This window comes from Budorcas taxicolor, chromosome 15 (genome assembly GCF_023091745.1).
Source record: "Budorcas taxicolor isolate Tak-1 chromosome 15, Takin1.1, whole genome shotgun sequence".
NCBI lineage: Eukaryota > Metazoa > Chordata > Mammalia > Artiodactyla > Bovidae > Budorcas > Budorcas taxicolor.
In genome coordinates this window covers 52,334,418-52,350,160 of record NC_068924.1, presented here as the reverse complement: position 1 = coordinate 52,350,160, position 15,743 = coordinate 52,334,418, and the positions used below count along the sequence as shown (strand labels likewise).

Here is a 15,743-nt window from a genome sequence, read left to right as displayed (position 1 = left end):
TATGATGAAAAACAGGTTATTTGTATAGTCTTGAGCTGTCTTTATTAATTTCAAAGGGACTTCTTAGTAGAGTAACTAAGCTGACACCACCTTGGCTGAGTGATCAAAATTAACATCACCAGTAATAAGACATAACTGGCATCATGTGTGCTCTGATATGTTGTGCTGAGGAGGTCACAGCACCACTTCTTGCCAAACTGCAAGGTCTTTAGTCTAAATTATGGGGGGGAAAAATCAAACTCAAATTGCGAGACGTCTTATAAAGCAATTGACTGTTGATTAGTACTCTTCAAAAGTGTCAGGATCACACAAGAAAAATAAAAACTGCAAAACTGTCACGGATTAGGGGAGACGAAGGTGATGTGACAGCTAAATGAAATGTGAGTTCTTGGATAGGACCCTGGAACAGAAAGAGAGCATTAGTAAGGAAACTGATGAAAGTCAAATAAAGGCTGTAGATTAATTCCTAATATTATGCCATTGCTAATTGCTTGGCTTCAGCCATTGCACTATGATTATATACGATGTTGCCATTCAGGAAACTGGGTGAAGGCTGTACAGGAGCTCTGTGTTACTTTTACAGCTTTTCTGGAAGTCTAAAATTATCCCCAAATGAAATTTACAGGTGTGGGGAAACCTTCCTATGGACAGATACTCTTTCTGCTAAAAGCCTACCACATTAGAACCGACACTCCTTATTCTGACCCTCAAGACCTTTCAGATCTAACTCTGCTGACCTCCTCAGCCTCATCTCTTTTCCTTCATGTCCATCTCCCGACACATTCCTTCCTGGGTGTGCGGGCAGTTTTGGCACCAGCTCAGGCTGGAGCGTTCAAGAGTTTGGACTGCTGGGATAGGACAAAGGTCCATGTGCTAGATGAGGGCAGCCCTGGGAAATGAGTGCCTGGGCTGTCGGGCCCTGGGTGGGAATAGGGACTGGCTCACATCAGGCATAGGGCAGAAGCAGCATCCAAGAGCCAGGATTAGTAGCAGTACTCCGGTGAGCCAAGGCAAGCACCTGAGGCGGGGAATGGGCTATGTGGCAGGGAAACGGTGGTCAGAGGCACCAAGCTGGTCCCCACAGCTCTGTGCTGCTCTTCGCAGTCCCAATCTTTCATGCCTCTGAGTACTTTTTGTGCCCTTTTCTCTGCCCAGGCTACTTAGTTTTTCCCTCTTCACCTGGTCAACTTTCAACATACAAGACCCAGCTCATCCCCTAGGCTGGTAGCTCCCCACTCTAGGCTTCACAGCACTCTTTACATTTATTGAGCACCTTTGAATCCTCAGTCATATTCTCTATAGCCCCAACTCCTGCCACAAAGTCAGTGCTCAGAAAAGGTCTGAATGGATGATTGTGGGTAGGGGCTGTGGCTCAGGGTTCATTCAGCCACACTCAGTGCGGTAAGCTCTGTGTAGGCCTAGGGAACATTGAGATGAATGAATCAGAGCGTGTATTCTCATGGAGCTTTCATTCTAGACTGCAAGATAGGCAATAAACAAGTGAACAATGATAGATATTGAACAATGAAGAGTGAACAATGACCAGTATCTGTCCCTAGGAAGGTTTCCCCCCAACCTGTAAATTTTCATTTGGGGATAATTTTAGACTTAAAGCTGTAAAAATAAAACAGAGTTCCTATACAGTCTTCACCCAGTTTCCCTAATGTTAAATGAATAAATTACTGATGAAGGAGAGAACAGGTTCTAGAATGTTGTCACAGTTTTTATTGGATAGGCTTAGTAGTGAACCTCATATTCACTTTACTTGTGTACAATTTCTAGTTCTTTCTGCAGTGGACATGTATTATTGAGTCTTTTTAAAATGGCAGCTGTCCTTTGATTTTTTCTTATCCTGAGCTCCTAACATGACCTTTGCCTTGTAACGACAGAATTCAGGGTAAGGTCCAGGAAGATGGAACCCATTGAGTTGGTGTCACACAATGGACTTTACCCAAGAGATAACAAATGGTGCAGTAACTAGCTGGCCCAGGAAAAAAGGATCTGCTTAACTGAGGATAGTCAGGGAAGGCTTCACAGAATAGGAAATACTTTATCTGCAATCATGAATGAACCGTTAAGAGTTCAAAGGCAAAAATGTGGAGGAAAGAACTGGGCAAGTCATTCTACACTTTTGAGTCTTTGCCTTTTTGTCTGTAAAACAGGGGCAGTAGCATGTTTCATTGGGTTTGGAGTCCAATTAAATAAGACAGGTATATAGATGTTCCCCTGCCTCCCACAGTCCCAATTGTGGCACAGTATCTGGTGCATATTAGGTAAAGAGGAGCTAATTTTCATTTTTGCATTAAAGATAAACATTCTGGAAGGGCACTAGTTTTGGCTTTGAAGGAGTTTACTCCTGTTCTCATCTTTTCACTGTTCTCATCTTTTCAGCAGGCCGAGGACACTGGCTAGTGGCTCGGAAAGGTAGCCTCAAGAAGAAGCCCAAGAATGTGGCTGAGACAACAGCTGAAGGTCAGAAAGGCCAGAAGGTTTCTTTTGAGGTTGGAGGGAAGAAAGGGTCTCGACAGGAAAACCGGTCGGACGCTCCTGGACAGGCGCTGGACCTGGCTTTTCTGGTGAGAGTGAATGCATTCTGGAAGGGCTGGCAGCACCAGCTGACGACTCTCTTGGTTGGGGGGTGGGGGGCGGTGGCAAGGCCTTGCCCTGCTTTTCTCTGGTATGGTTACCTCCCATCCATCCCAAACTATTCTAATGGGCTTGGCAAATGGAATGTAGCCAAGATGCTGAAGGGACCCAGAGCTTTCTTTATATGTGAAGTTTTCTTTACATCCACTTTGTGAGTTAGGTGTGTATCATCCCTGTTATATTGTTGCCATTGTGCAAATGAGAAAACTGAGGCCCCCAGAAGTAATGTGCCTTGGCCGAAGTTCCTCAGCTAGTAATGAGGACTCTAGTTTACCCTGGATTAGAACTACTCAGAATTAAAACTCTGGTCTATTGACTGTAAAGCCTGTGCCTTTACATTTTATCAGGTAAAAAGTCTTCATTGAGCCAGAGAGACAAAGCAGTAGGTCAGGGTAAACAGTAAATTTAAAAATCCTATTCCAGCACCCTACTGGCTCAGTTGGTAAAGAAGCTGCCTGCAATACAGTAGGCCTGGATTCGATCCCTGGGTCAGGAAGATCCCCTGGAGAAAGAAATGGCAACCCACTCCAGTATTCTTGCCTGGGAAATCCCATGGAAAGAGGAGCCTGGCAGGCCACAGTCCATAGGGTCACAAGAGTCGGATGCAACTTAGCAACTAAACCACCACCACTATTCCAGCACATAGTAGGGTGTAAAGGCTTCTATTGTGCTCTGGGGAGACTAGGAGCAGGGGAACTAGGGAGCCTCACACACCACTACCTTTGTCCTTGGGGTTTAGTGTCTGGCTGAAAGCCAAGGATGCCAACTAGATATACCTAGTGTCTGGGTCAGGCTTTACAAAGAGGACTGAGATGGTAATTTTTATTTACTCTGTGCAATGCCTCAGTGGCTTTACACAGAAAGACCTATTTTGTAAACCAGTATTAATGTGCGGTCCAATGCTCATAGCTTCCCAAGAAGAACTCCCTGGCAGCTTACTTAGTTCCCAGACTCTGCTTATGGTTCCTGCACAGATCAAATGTTGAAAGAGAACTTTAAGGAGGCATCTCACCTCAAGATGGGTAGCATAGGCTTTTTGCAGAATACTGTGGCCTTTCTTTGATTATCAGGTCCACTTCTCATTAGGGATGAGGAACATTGAAGCAGTAGTACTGAGAAGGGGCAGAACCACTTCCCATAGTGCTCTTCTTTTCCCCTTTATTTTCAGCATTTCAACATATCCACATTGAGATCACTTGTTACAATTCTGAGATGACTGCGAAACTCTGGTCATCACATTTAAAGCATAACATCCAGAGGTGGAAAAGGGAACGTCACTGTCTTATATTGATTTTTAAATATAAGCAGCTTCCCAGAACTGGCCTCCTATCCCCAGCAGCCTGCGTCTCATTGGCCAAACATATATCACAAGTCCCAGCAGTCACTGGTTAGGGGACCGTGACCACCTTGCTTGGATTAGAGAAAGTCAAGACTTAGCCTGTAGAGCGGGGGTTGAAGGATACATCTAGTTAGAGAAATGTGAATGATATTGGGTTCTTTCACAGTGAAAAGTAGAGAAGTGGCTCTAGAGAAATGAGCTAACAATGTCTGGTATAATGGTTTCTCTCCACCCTTTTCTTTCTTCTCATTCTCTATGTGTGTCAGATACAGCAGTTTTTGTAAAATTGCCATCAGCCCTCTGCCAAAAAACCTCTTGACAGCTTTCCATTGACTGTGGGCTAAAATCCACAATCCTCTGCAGAGCCACCGTGAATCCACACGATCTAATGAGTGGGACACAGAGAGTAAGAACAGATCTGTGGTTGTCAGGGGGAGGGGGTTGGAAGAGGGATGGAGTGGGACCTTGGGGTTAGCAGAGATGGATACATCATATGACATCATATTATGTTATGTGATTAGTGATAACAATATGTCACTAGTTATATATTCACTATCCTATGATAAACCATAAAGGAAAAGGACATAAGAAAAAGAATGTATATATAACTGAATCACTTTGCTGTACAGCAGTAATTAACAACATTGTGAATCAACTATACTTCAATAAAACATTTTTTAAAAGATTTGAACTTCCAGTTATAAGATAAAGAGGTACTAGGAATGTAATATGCATGCTCAGTCACTGAGTCCTGTCTGACTCTTTGAGACCCCATGGACTGCAGACTGCCAGGCTCACTGTCCATGGGATTTCCCAGGCAAGAATAGTGGAGTGGGTTGCCATTTCTTCCCACAGAAGAATGTAATATACAAGATGATAAATATAATTAATGTTGCTCTATGTCATATATGAAAATTAAGAGTATAAAATCCTAAGAGTTCTCACCATAAGAAATTTTCTATTTCTTTAATTTTGTGTCTAAATAATGTGATGGATGTTTACTAAACCTACTGTGATTATCATTTCCTAATGGATGTAAGTCAAATCACAATGCTGTACACAAACTAATATCGTGCTACATGACAATTATATTTCAATAAAACTGGAAGAAAAACAAATTGTTAGAGGGACTTCCCTGGTGGTCCAGGGTTAAGAAACTGCCTTCCAGTGCAGGGGATGTGGGTTTGATCCCTGGTTGATGAACTATTCATTGCAAGGACTGATGCTGAAGCTGAAGCTCTGATACTTTGGCCACATGATTCGAAGAGCCGACTCATTGGAAAAGACCCTGATGCTGGGAAAGATTGAAGGCAAGAGGAAAAGGGGGCAACCGAGGACGAGATGGTTGGATGGCATCACCAACTCGATGGAAATGAGTTTGAGCAAGCTCCAGGCATTGGTGATGGACAGGGAAGCCTGACTGCAGTCCATGAGATCACAAAGAGTTGGACACAGCTGAGCGACTGAACTGAACTGACTTAGCCTGTAGAGCGGGGGTTGAAGGATACATCTAGTTAGAGAAATGTGAATGATATTGGGTTCTTTCACAATGAGAAGTAGAGAAGTGGCTCTAGAGAAATGAGCTAACAATGTCTGGTATAGTGGTTTCTCTCCACCCTTTTCTTTCTTCTCATCCTCTATGTATGTCAGATACAGCAGTTTTTGTAAAATTGCCATCAGCCCTCTGCCATAAAACCTCTTGACAGCTTTCCATTGACTGTGGGCTAAAATCCACAATCCTTTGCAGAGCCACCATGAATCCGCACGATCTAATGAGTGCGTCCATAACCTTACCTGCCTGTTTTTCATCCTCTCAGAAACACCTTGCTTTCATTTGCCTTAATAGCATTTACAAACCCTGCCACCCACTCTCATGGGACCAGCTCATACTTAGCACTTAAGGTATCGGCTGAACTATTCCTCAAATAGGTACTTCCTCACTTCTACAGTAAGATAAGGATCTCCCATTACTGTCTCCCAGTGGCTTCTTGAATTTCTCCTTTAAAATACTTACTGTATTTGTAAATACTTGCTTGCTCATTGGCTTCCATGCAGTTTTAAGCTTTATGAAGGCATGAAATACTTCTGCTTTTCTTTGTTGTCTTTTAAGTTCCCAGTTCCATGCCTAACCATAAAAGGCACCATAACTAAATGATTAACTGAAAGAAGGAATGAGGTTTGGTTAAATAGAAATAGCAACTTCAAAGTTGAGATTTTTCTTCTACCTTTTAATTGTGAAGGACAATATATGGTAGTCCTAAGAGCACAGTGTTTAGTAATTACAGATTTGGATTCAAATCATAGGTCCATCACTTATTGGCTGTGGAACCTTAGGGAAGTCATTTTCTCTCTCTTAGCCTTATTTTTCTCATTTATGAAGACATATATTCCCTTATGTCAAAGAGTTTAGTTAGGATTAGGAGAAAGTCCTTTTTTTTTTTGCCACACTGAGTGGCCTATAGGCTCTTTAGTTCCACAGCCAGGGATCAAACCTGTACCCTTTGCATTGGAAATACAGAGTCTTAATCAATGGACCACGAGAGAAGTCCCAGGAGAAAGTTTCTTGGTATATTTAGCGTGACACATGGCCCAAAGTACTGCTGGCCCAAAGTAGTATATAAATATTTGGCGAATAAATGAATGGATAAGCAAACACAAAAGTTATGACAAGTGTTTTGGTAATGCCCCAGAAATAAAGGTTTTATTCTAAGAACCAGTTAGAGGAAGTGGAGCCCTGAAAAGACAGAGAAGGAACAGAGAGGAATGCGGCCTCCTAAGAGCCCCATAAAGTCAATGTTTCCACCCCTATCTTACATACGAGAAACAGAGATGGGAGAGCCGAGGTGGCAGCTTGATTCTGAGCAGCTCCAAAGCCTGTTCTTCCACTGTACCAGGCTGCCCTCCTCACCAGGGAGTCATTTGTTGTCTTGGCCAATTATATGAGCTTTGCTGGGGCCTTGAGTGCTGATTCTTTGTATTGTGTTGCAGCTGAAGCACCACTGTGTGAAGGATCCATCAGACCTCTGCAACATTAACGTGAGCGGCCTGAAGTTCTCCAAGGTACGGCTAGCCACCAGAGGTGTAATTGTGGTGAGCTACACCTGAGGTGGCTCCTGTCTGATTGACCATCATAACTTCCAGAGTCTCTGGGAACTGGGAATCTGGGCATAGGAAGGAGGAGAGTCACACAGGGACTTGCTGGGTGGAAACAACATTCACAGACACTGTCTTTTGCTACAGATTTGGTATTGCCATTATCCCATGTGAGGTGAGTTAAAGAAAATAAATAACCTTATGGAAGTGGTTGAATGTGCATAGAATTTTATTGGGGTATGATTCATTGTGTGCAGAGAGTTCCCATCAGAAGAGCCTACAGGAGAAATTTCTCTCAGGTTTCAGTGCCAGGAATGGTATTGGTTCTCCCAAGATGCTGATAACTGGTGTTTTTTTTTTTTAACATGGCATGCTGGGTCTTTCCTGAGCAGCTATCAAACCCATGCCCCCTGCATTGGGAGGGTGGAGTTTTAATCACTCGACCTCCAGGGAAGTCTTGGTTTGTTCTTAACTCACAGACTCTGTGACTTACATAATGAGTCATGTTTCTTTCCTTGCACTGGCTAATGGGTAGCTTGGAGCTAGATTTGTGGCCTGTCATCCCCAGTATATATATTATAGCCCATATTTTTAATTTGTAGGCCTTCCATGGCATATAAAGAGAGATTGCTTGTAGAATGCCACACAGAAATTAAAATGTATTAATGTAAGTAAATCTCAAAAGATCTGTGTATCTCAACACAAGTGAATCTTAAACATGTGGTGTTGAGTGAAGAAAGCAGGTTGCAGAATGGTATCTACGGTATCATGGCACTTAATATAAAATTTTAAAACGTGTAAATAATAACTATATATGGCTTGTGGATACACATACATGTAATGCAAGTATTAAAGAGATGTGGGATGATCACCAATTCAGGATAGTTGTATTTTATGAGAGGGAGGGTAGGGATATGTTGCAGGGATATCAACTCTCTGTAGTGTTTTATTTCTTTAAAGAAATTTGAAGCAGAGACAGCATAATATTCAGACTTACTAAAGCTGGATAGTGGTCACACGGGCCTTCAGAGTAACACTTACCACACTTTGCTGACTATTTGAATTATTTCATAATAGGAAAATAAAAGAAGCAGAAAAGCCCTTCCTGCCTTCAGCAAGTAAATGCTCTTGTTCTTAACCCTGAAGTCTTTGCTCCTTCTGACAGCAGCCCTGGAGCTTCAGCAAGGCCTCCAAGCAGGGAACTAATATTGTGTTCTTTGAAATGCCCTTTCACAGGCTAAGGAAAAGGATTTCAAGCATTTTAATTCAGTGATTTACATCAATGCCTCAGAAAACCTGCTTCCTCTAGGTAAGTTTTCTTCCTGAAAACCACCTTCTGCTTCCTAGCTGCCAGTCTTTCATGTTAGAAGTTGCCGGTCTGTTCACCTGTAACACCATACATCTTTTTTTTGGAGTGCAACGAGCTAGGTGTGGGAGAACACACAGACCTGGATTCCAGCCCAGAGCCAGCACTACCTATGCAGAACACTTCTCTGTGAGCTGCTGCTTCTCTCTCTATAAATGGAGATGATCCCCTTCCTTTCTTCCTCCCTAAGGCAGGATACTTTGTAGACTCAGACAGGATCAGTACAGTCAGCCCTCCATGTCTGTGTTTTCCACATCTATGGATTCAACCAAACAAGGATATAAAAAATTTAGAAAAAATCCCAAGAAGTTCCAAAAAGTAAAATTTGAGTTTGCCATGCACTGGCAACTATTTACATAGCATTTATATTATATTTACAACTACTTACAGAACATGCTTCCTTGGAGGCTCAGTTGGTAGAGAATCAGCCTGCAATGCAGGAGACCTGGGTTCGATCCGTGGATTGAGAAGATGCCCTGGAGGAGGGCATGGCAACCCACTCCAGTATTCTTGCCTGGAGAACCCCCATGGACAGAGGAGCCTGGCGGGCTGTGGTCCATATGGAATCACAGAGTCGTACATGACTGAGCGACGCAGCACAGCACAGAGCATTTACTTTATGTTCAGTATTAGTAATCTAGAGATGATTTAACGTGTACAGGAGGCTGTGTGCAGGTTATATGCAAATACTACATCAATTTATACAAGGCCCTTGAGCTTCCACAGATTTCAGTGTCCTTGGTGGTGATGCAAGATGGAGGTGGAGGTTGGGGATTGGGGTAGGGGGTGTGTATGTAGGGGTGGGTGGTCCTGGAACCAGTCTCCTACCCATACCATGGGACTGTATGTAAAAAGTTTTTAAGTCCCTGAGAACTCCTATAGGAGTGTAAAGCCTTCTCGTTTATTCAGCAAATCCACAGCGACCCCTGCTGGGTGTCAGGACAGTATCCTGTTTGGCTTTTAGCAATCAGTGTGTCCAGTTTTCTGTTCTCCTGAGCTCAGTTATAGCAGGATACGGTAAGTGCAACAGTAGAGGGAATCAGAAAATCAACTGGGCCATCAACTGGGCCTCGAGTGTCAGAAGATACTTGTGAGAAAAGGAGTATGTAAGCTGAGACCTAAAGCACGAATAGGAGTGACTCAGAAGGTGAGAAGGCATTTCTGGCCAACAGAACAACAGATAGGGGCCAGCAGTGCCTGATCAGGGACCCTGAAGAAGCTTTGTACGTGTGCAAGAGGTATAGGCAGAGAGAATGGAGACTAGGAAGGTGGGCAAGGGGCCCCATATTATCAGGGGCACTAAGTGACGTGGACTTAACTCTGCAGGCAAAAGAGAACCTTGGAAGGCTTTGAAATAGAGACTCAGTAGTGGCTGTGAGGAGCATGGATTGTAAGATGGGAGCCAGGAAACCTGGGAGATGGTTGCATTTTTCCAGGAGAGGGGAGGTGAGGCCTCAGCTGGGGCTGTGGCCATAAGGGTAGAGGGGATTGAGAGAGACAGAGAGAGAGAGGAGGTAGAAATAAACCAGACATGGTAACTAAGGGACATGTAAAGAAAGAGAAGAACCAAGGGGATTTACTGAGACAGACAGCAGTATAGGAAAGGCAGGTTTAGGGATAAATAGGATGAATTCAGTTTTGAATGCATGGAGTTTGAAGGGTGTTTTTAAAGAAGTGTGTGACAAAGTCCCTGTCCTTGAGGAAACAGTGTGGTCTCTTAGGAGCCTGAGTTTGAAAACAAAGGCCAGCAGGCATATGGAAAGATGCTCAACCTCACTAATAAATAAAAGAGCATCCAAGAACTATTATATGCCTATCAAATATTGACAGAAATGAGGACTGATGACTGCCAGCATTGGTAAGGAAATGGGTACTCTCGTATTCAAGTGGAATAAATTGGTGCAACATCTTTGGAAGGTAGTTTGGCAGTATCTCTTAACATAGTCTAGTAGTTCCACTCCCCAAAATTTATTCTACAGAAACACACTTGAACAAGGATGTTCATTGGAAATACCCTGAAAGCACATGTTTCTATTTGACTCTCTAGAACATTCCAACTCACAAAACCAACATAGGCCACACTTGACACCAGGTTCACTTAGAAGGCTCTGGGTAATTCCCCACGTATGCCAGCAGCACAGCATCAGCACTTCATGTTCAGTGGAATCCTCACGGCAGTTCCTGAGCAGTTCATGTAGCTGTTCAGGTAGCCATCCGTGAGCCACTGGCTGCTCTCAATGGGTTGATGCCAGCACTCTGGCTTAGAAGCCTTTTTCACCACAGGAGCAAATAGCTGTTGTTATAATCCATAGACAAAGCCCCCAGAGTTCTGAAAAGGACATGGCCAATCATAGGAGTGCCCACACACAGAGAAGCCCAAAGTTATGGTGCCCCCTTCAGATAGGTATAGTTCTTTTTTAGTTTCTCCTAGTCCAGATGTGACTTACCAACCTGGGGTCATTTTTACCACAGCAGTTTTGCTTAATAACACAGTGACTGTAACATTTTTATTCCGGTTACCAATGGAAGAGGGCTAGAAAGTTAACACAAGGTCCAGTGCTCAAGCAGAAGGGGAAGTGTTCTTAACCTTTTATTCAGATAATCTAGCCACTATCCCTAGGGGTATGGTTAAATAAAATAGGGTATGTCTAGAACATAATTCAGACATTATGCATATCTGTATGTTTTGACTTAGAACATCTTTAAATCATATTGTTAAGGGGAAAAAAAAGCAAGTCATAGTACAATGTGTGTAGTATGAGTCCCATTTTGTAGAAAGAAGTGTGTATGTTTCTGTATACACATAAAAAGTCTAGAGTATTATATGTGAAACTTTGAATAGTTATCTCTAGGTATTGAGATTAAAAGGAACTTTTATTTTTCTATTTTTTTAAAAAACTTTGGTGGAAATGTTTACTTTTATAATCAGAAATAATAAGGGTCATTTTTTTAATTGGGCTTTGGAGTTAGATTCAGTTCTTGATCTTTCCATTTAGCAATTCTGTTTCTAGCAAATCACTTAGCCTGGTTGAGCCTTGGGTTCTTCAGCAGTGGAATGGAAGTAGTAATCACTCTTTTTCAGAGTTGTTAGAGAGTAAGAATCCCTGTAAGTAAAGCACTTTACACAATGCTGGGCCTAACCCAGTGGGAACCCAGTAAATGACCACTATTTTATCTTCCTGTTATGTCTTTTGCAAGTTACAGTTTCCCTCTTTCTCCTCCCTCTTTAGAGGCATTTCACACGTTTCCAGTCTTAAAGGAACTGGAGCTCGCATTTAACGGCATCAAAACAGTCTACGTGAAATACGGAGACTTTAAGTCCTTGGAAGTAAGTTGGAGGTAGGGAGTTTTTGGTGCCCACCTGTTTCCCCGTAAGGCATGGGTGTAAGGAGTCTACTGATCATAATTTTGGGGAAGGAGATCTCTGGGCCTTTATAGCTACCTTGCTTCAGGTGGTCCTCTGGGGAGGGTGGTGGAATTGGTGGTGATGATAAGGGAGTGGGTTGGTGGAGGTGAAGGCATTATACCTATGCCCATGGTCTTGGAAAACAAATGCCAAAGTAGTCTGTCTAGGAGAGTGAGTTTAAATAGAGTATTTTAGGAAAGAGAATTTGAGGGGTGATCTGGATCCATGGGGTTGGGGCATGGGGGTTAAGTGCTGGGCACAGCAGACTGGCCCAGCTGAATGAGAGGTGTTGTGAACTTATTCCTGAGACCCACCCTGGTATGAATCAGCCAGATTGGTTCTAATGAGCTTGGATAAGGTTATGGGCCATAGACTCAGGGATGAGTGTGAAATAAAACAGGGTCTCTCTAAGTTCTGTAGCAGACTCTTGACATCTATATATCCACAGCTGTTTTGTATTTGAAAATATTTTTTTAAATTACACTCTTCTTAGAAATCTTTCTCTTAGATTTCCCATAGTCATGCATCTTCTATACATGTTCTCATACTTCAAGTTAATCACCTATCAGCATCTATGAAAACTTTAGGGTAATTTTGTTTCACAAAAAAGCAAAGCTTTTGTCACCACTTGAGAATCTGCGTGCACAGAGAGTAGAGAACAGCAGAGCTGGATTGAGGTGTGGGGCAGGCATCTGGCCAGGCTCACTCACTAAGTAACAGGCTCTTCCTTACATGGTGGCCTTCTAGGAAAGCTTCAGAGTCACACCTCAGCAAAGTGTCTGCATGTCATGATCCTTGGGGTTTACCTCAAAGAACTGGTAACTTAAATTATTTAATGTACAAACATCAAGAGACAGCCATTCTTCATAAAAACCTCATTTAACCCAGTCTGACCAGAGAGAAACCTTCCACAAGAGTGCACTTTTAAGAGTTACGTGCCAAAGTTTTAAGGTGTTTTAACCACCTGGGATGGTGATCTTCCTGAAGTGGATTATACGTCCTTGTATTTTTAAAGCATGCTATACTGAATGTAATGGTACCTTTTCTCCACGGTTTCTAGTCATATTGAGGCTCACAGTGCTTTACTATGATTTCTGACAGGAGTGGTTCTCATACTTACCCAGGAAGTGAAGTTCTTGAAAATCCAATAAAACAAGGAGAGAGAGAGAGAGAAAATTTACAACAACTCATGCAGCTTTGTGCTAGGTTAAAAAACATGTTATACCAGAGTTTATTATAGACAGAGGGAAACAGGTTCCAGAAGCTCTAGAGATATAGGGAGCCACTTTTTTACCCACAGGCCTGGGAGCTTCTTACAGGTTTCCATTAATTTGTTATTTTGCTTTTAAAAAAGTAGTTATTGAGCTCCTGTGTGTTGTACATTGTTCAGAGACTCCTACATTCCTTACCCCAACCATTTCACACTCCTACTTCAAGTGCCTGTGGGCCCACAGGGAGGGGACGTGACTACAGGCACTGACCCTTCAGCTGACTTACTGGTTGATCATTAATTGACTTTTTGGAGGCCCTGCCTCATAGTGTGATTGCAACTGATGAAGATTATTTATCCAGCAGACCAATCCTATCCAACAGAATTTGTTTACAAATTCTGAGAACAAAGTCAAGATTCAGAATGTAAATGAGAAAAGGAAATCTCCTGCTCAGTCATTTATTCCCCCTCTCTCTATGGTTTGCGAGGGCTCTCTAAGAAAAAGGATAAACCTGTCAGATATCCTGAATTTGCAGCCAATAGCAGTGAATACTTTAATGTGTAATGAAACTTGATGTCACTCAGCAGATGCAACATCCAAGTTAGGAATCTTCTCTCCTTGTTTGCCAGAAGGGCTGTCACCCAGAGTAGAACTCTTCAGGAGTCAGTTTAGAAAAACAGCTTTGTCATGATTTGGTTCTCTGTACACAAGTCTGAAAAAGAGTCAGCTGGAGAACTGCCTTAAAAGTCAGGACACCTTGTTTGCAGTCTTGGTCCACCACTGCTTTTCCCTAACCTCCTTGGCCAAATAACTTACCCTCTCGGTGGAACTTATGTCTCCCCCTCTGTAAATTCTGGGCCAGCTGTGAAATTCTTTGCCCTGCAAGTTCTAAGACTGTTCATTTCTTTGAACTGTCCTTACTTCCGTAGAAAGCAGATTTGGATCCAACATTAAATAGCCCAAACAGCCAGAGCAAGGGTCAGCGAACTTTTTCTGTAAGAGGCCAGTGACTGTTTTAGGCTATGCAGCCCCTAGGGTTATAACTAGTCATAACTGTCATAACTGTCATAACTAGTCCACTCTGCTGTTGTAGAAGGAAAGCAGCTGTAGACAGTATGTAAGCAAATGGGCAGAGCTGTGTTCTCATAAAACTTTATGATGCTGAAATTTGAATTTTATTTAATTCTCATGCAATGTTATATTATTGTGTTTTTTTCCCCCAACCATTTAAAAACATACAAAGCGTTCTTAGCTCACAGACCATACAAAACAGACAGTAGGCTGGATATGGCTTACAGGCCTTCGTTTGCCAATTTCTGGGCTAGAACACTGATGGAACAGCTCAGTATGGTTGGAATGCAGTGAGACACAGTAGAATATGGTGATAGATAAGCCCAGGAGGAAACAGAAGAGACTGTAGAGAGCCTTGGAAGCCTTTTTAAGAACTCTGACCCTTATCCTATGGATAGTAGGGATCCACTGAAGTATTTGGAGCTGAAGAGTAATAGGGTCCAAACTATATTTTAGAAAAACCACTGTGGTGTGGCTGTTATATAAAGAATGGATCGGAAGGAACATATGTGAGAAGTATTAAGGAGATAGAATCCATAGGCTTTGTTGACTGTCCACATATGTGTATGGAGGAGAGAATTATCCCCGTCTTTATCTGTTTACCCAAGCCAGATTTCCAGGTGTTCCTTCTCGAAATCTTCTCTCTCTGCCCCTGCCAAGTGGGATAGCCCATTTGTGTGAATTCTCATTGGAATTTGCTGATGGTGGTATGAACTTGGCAGTGCTTTGGTGCTGGGCATCTTTCATGGCCTGTGCAGTCCAATCAAGCCCACTCTATACCATGGGCTCTAGTCATACCCAAACCATTTGCAGATCTCAGAATAAGCAAGGCTGCCTTCTGCCTCCTGACTTCTTTACATGCCACTTGCTGTGCTGTATGTCTTTCTGCCCTTAACAATTTCAGTTCAGTTCAGTCGCTCAGTCGTGTCCGGCTCTTTGCGACCCCATGGACTGCAGCATGCCAGGCCTCCCTGTCCATCACCAACTCCTGGAGCTTGCTCAAACTCATGTCCATTGAGTTGGCGATGCCATGCCACCATCTCATCCTCTGTTGTCCGCTTCTCCTCCTGCCTTCAATCTTTCCCAGCATCAGGGTCTTTCCCAGTGAGTCAGTTCTTTGCATCAGGTTAATACAGTCAATACTTTGCAAAGTATTGGAGTTTCAGCTTCAACATCAGTCCTTCCAATGAATATTCAGGACTGATTTCCCTTAGGATTGACTGGTTTGATCTCCTTGCAGTTCAAGGGATTCTCAGGAGTCTTCTCCAACACCACAGTTCAAAAGCATCAGTTCTTCGGCACTCAACTTTCTTTTTAGTCCAACTCTCACATCGATACATGACTATTGGAAGAACCATAGCTTTGACGAAACAGACCTTTGTTGGCAAAGTGATGTCTCTGCTTTTTAATATGCTGTCTAGGTTGGTCATAACTTTTCTTCCAAGGAGCAAGCGTCTTTTAATTTCATGGCTGCTGTCACCATCTGCAGTGATTTTGGAGCCCAAAAAAACAAAGTCTGTCACTGTTTCCATTGTGTTCCCATCTGTTTGCCATTAAGTGATGGAGCTGGATGCCATGACCTTAGTTTTTTGAATGTTGAGTTTTAAGCCA

At 42.8% G+C, this 15,743-nt stretch overlaps 1 protein-coding gene across 6 annotated transcripts in view; it reads left to right on the top strand.

Annotated features, from left to right (window-relative positions):
• The window catches only part of XRRA1 (X-ray radiation resistance associated 1), a 68,865-nt gene that overhangs the window by 12,739 nt on the left and 40,383 nt on the right, over nt 1-15,743 (top strand). For 4 of the 6 annotated variants that reach the window (XM_052652298.1, XM_052652301.1, XM_052652302.1 and 1 more), the window contains 4 exons: nt 2,392-2,576; nt 6,974-7,045; nt 8,315-8,387; nt 11,675-11,772. In XM_052652298.1, the coding sequence (XP_052508258.1) occupies nt 2,392-2,576; nt 6,974-7,045; nt 8,315-8,387; nt 11,675-11,772 (428 nt within the window). Of the gene's footprint in view, nt 1-2,391; nt 2,577-6,973; nt 7,046-8,314; nt 8,388-11,674; nt 11,784-15,743 lie in introns of all 6 variants that reach the window. The other 2 variants (XM_052652299.1, XM_052652300.1) reach the window with 2 other exon arrangements.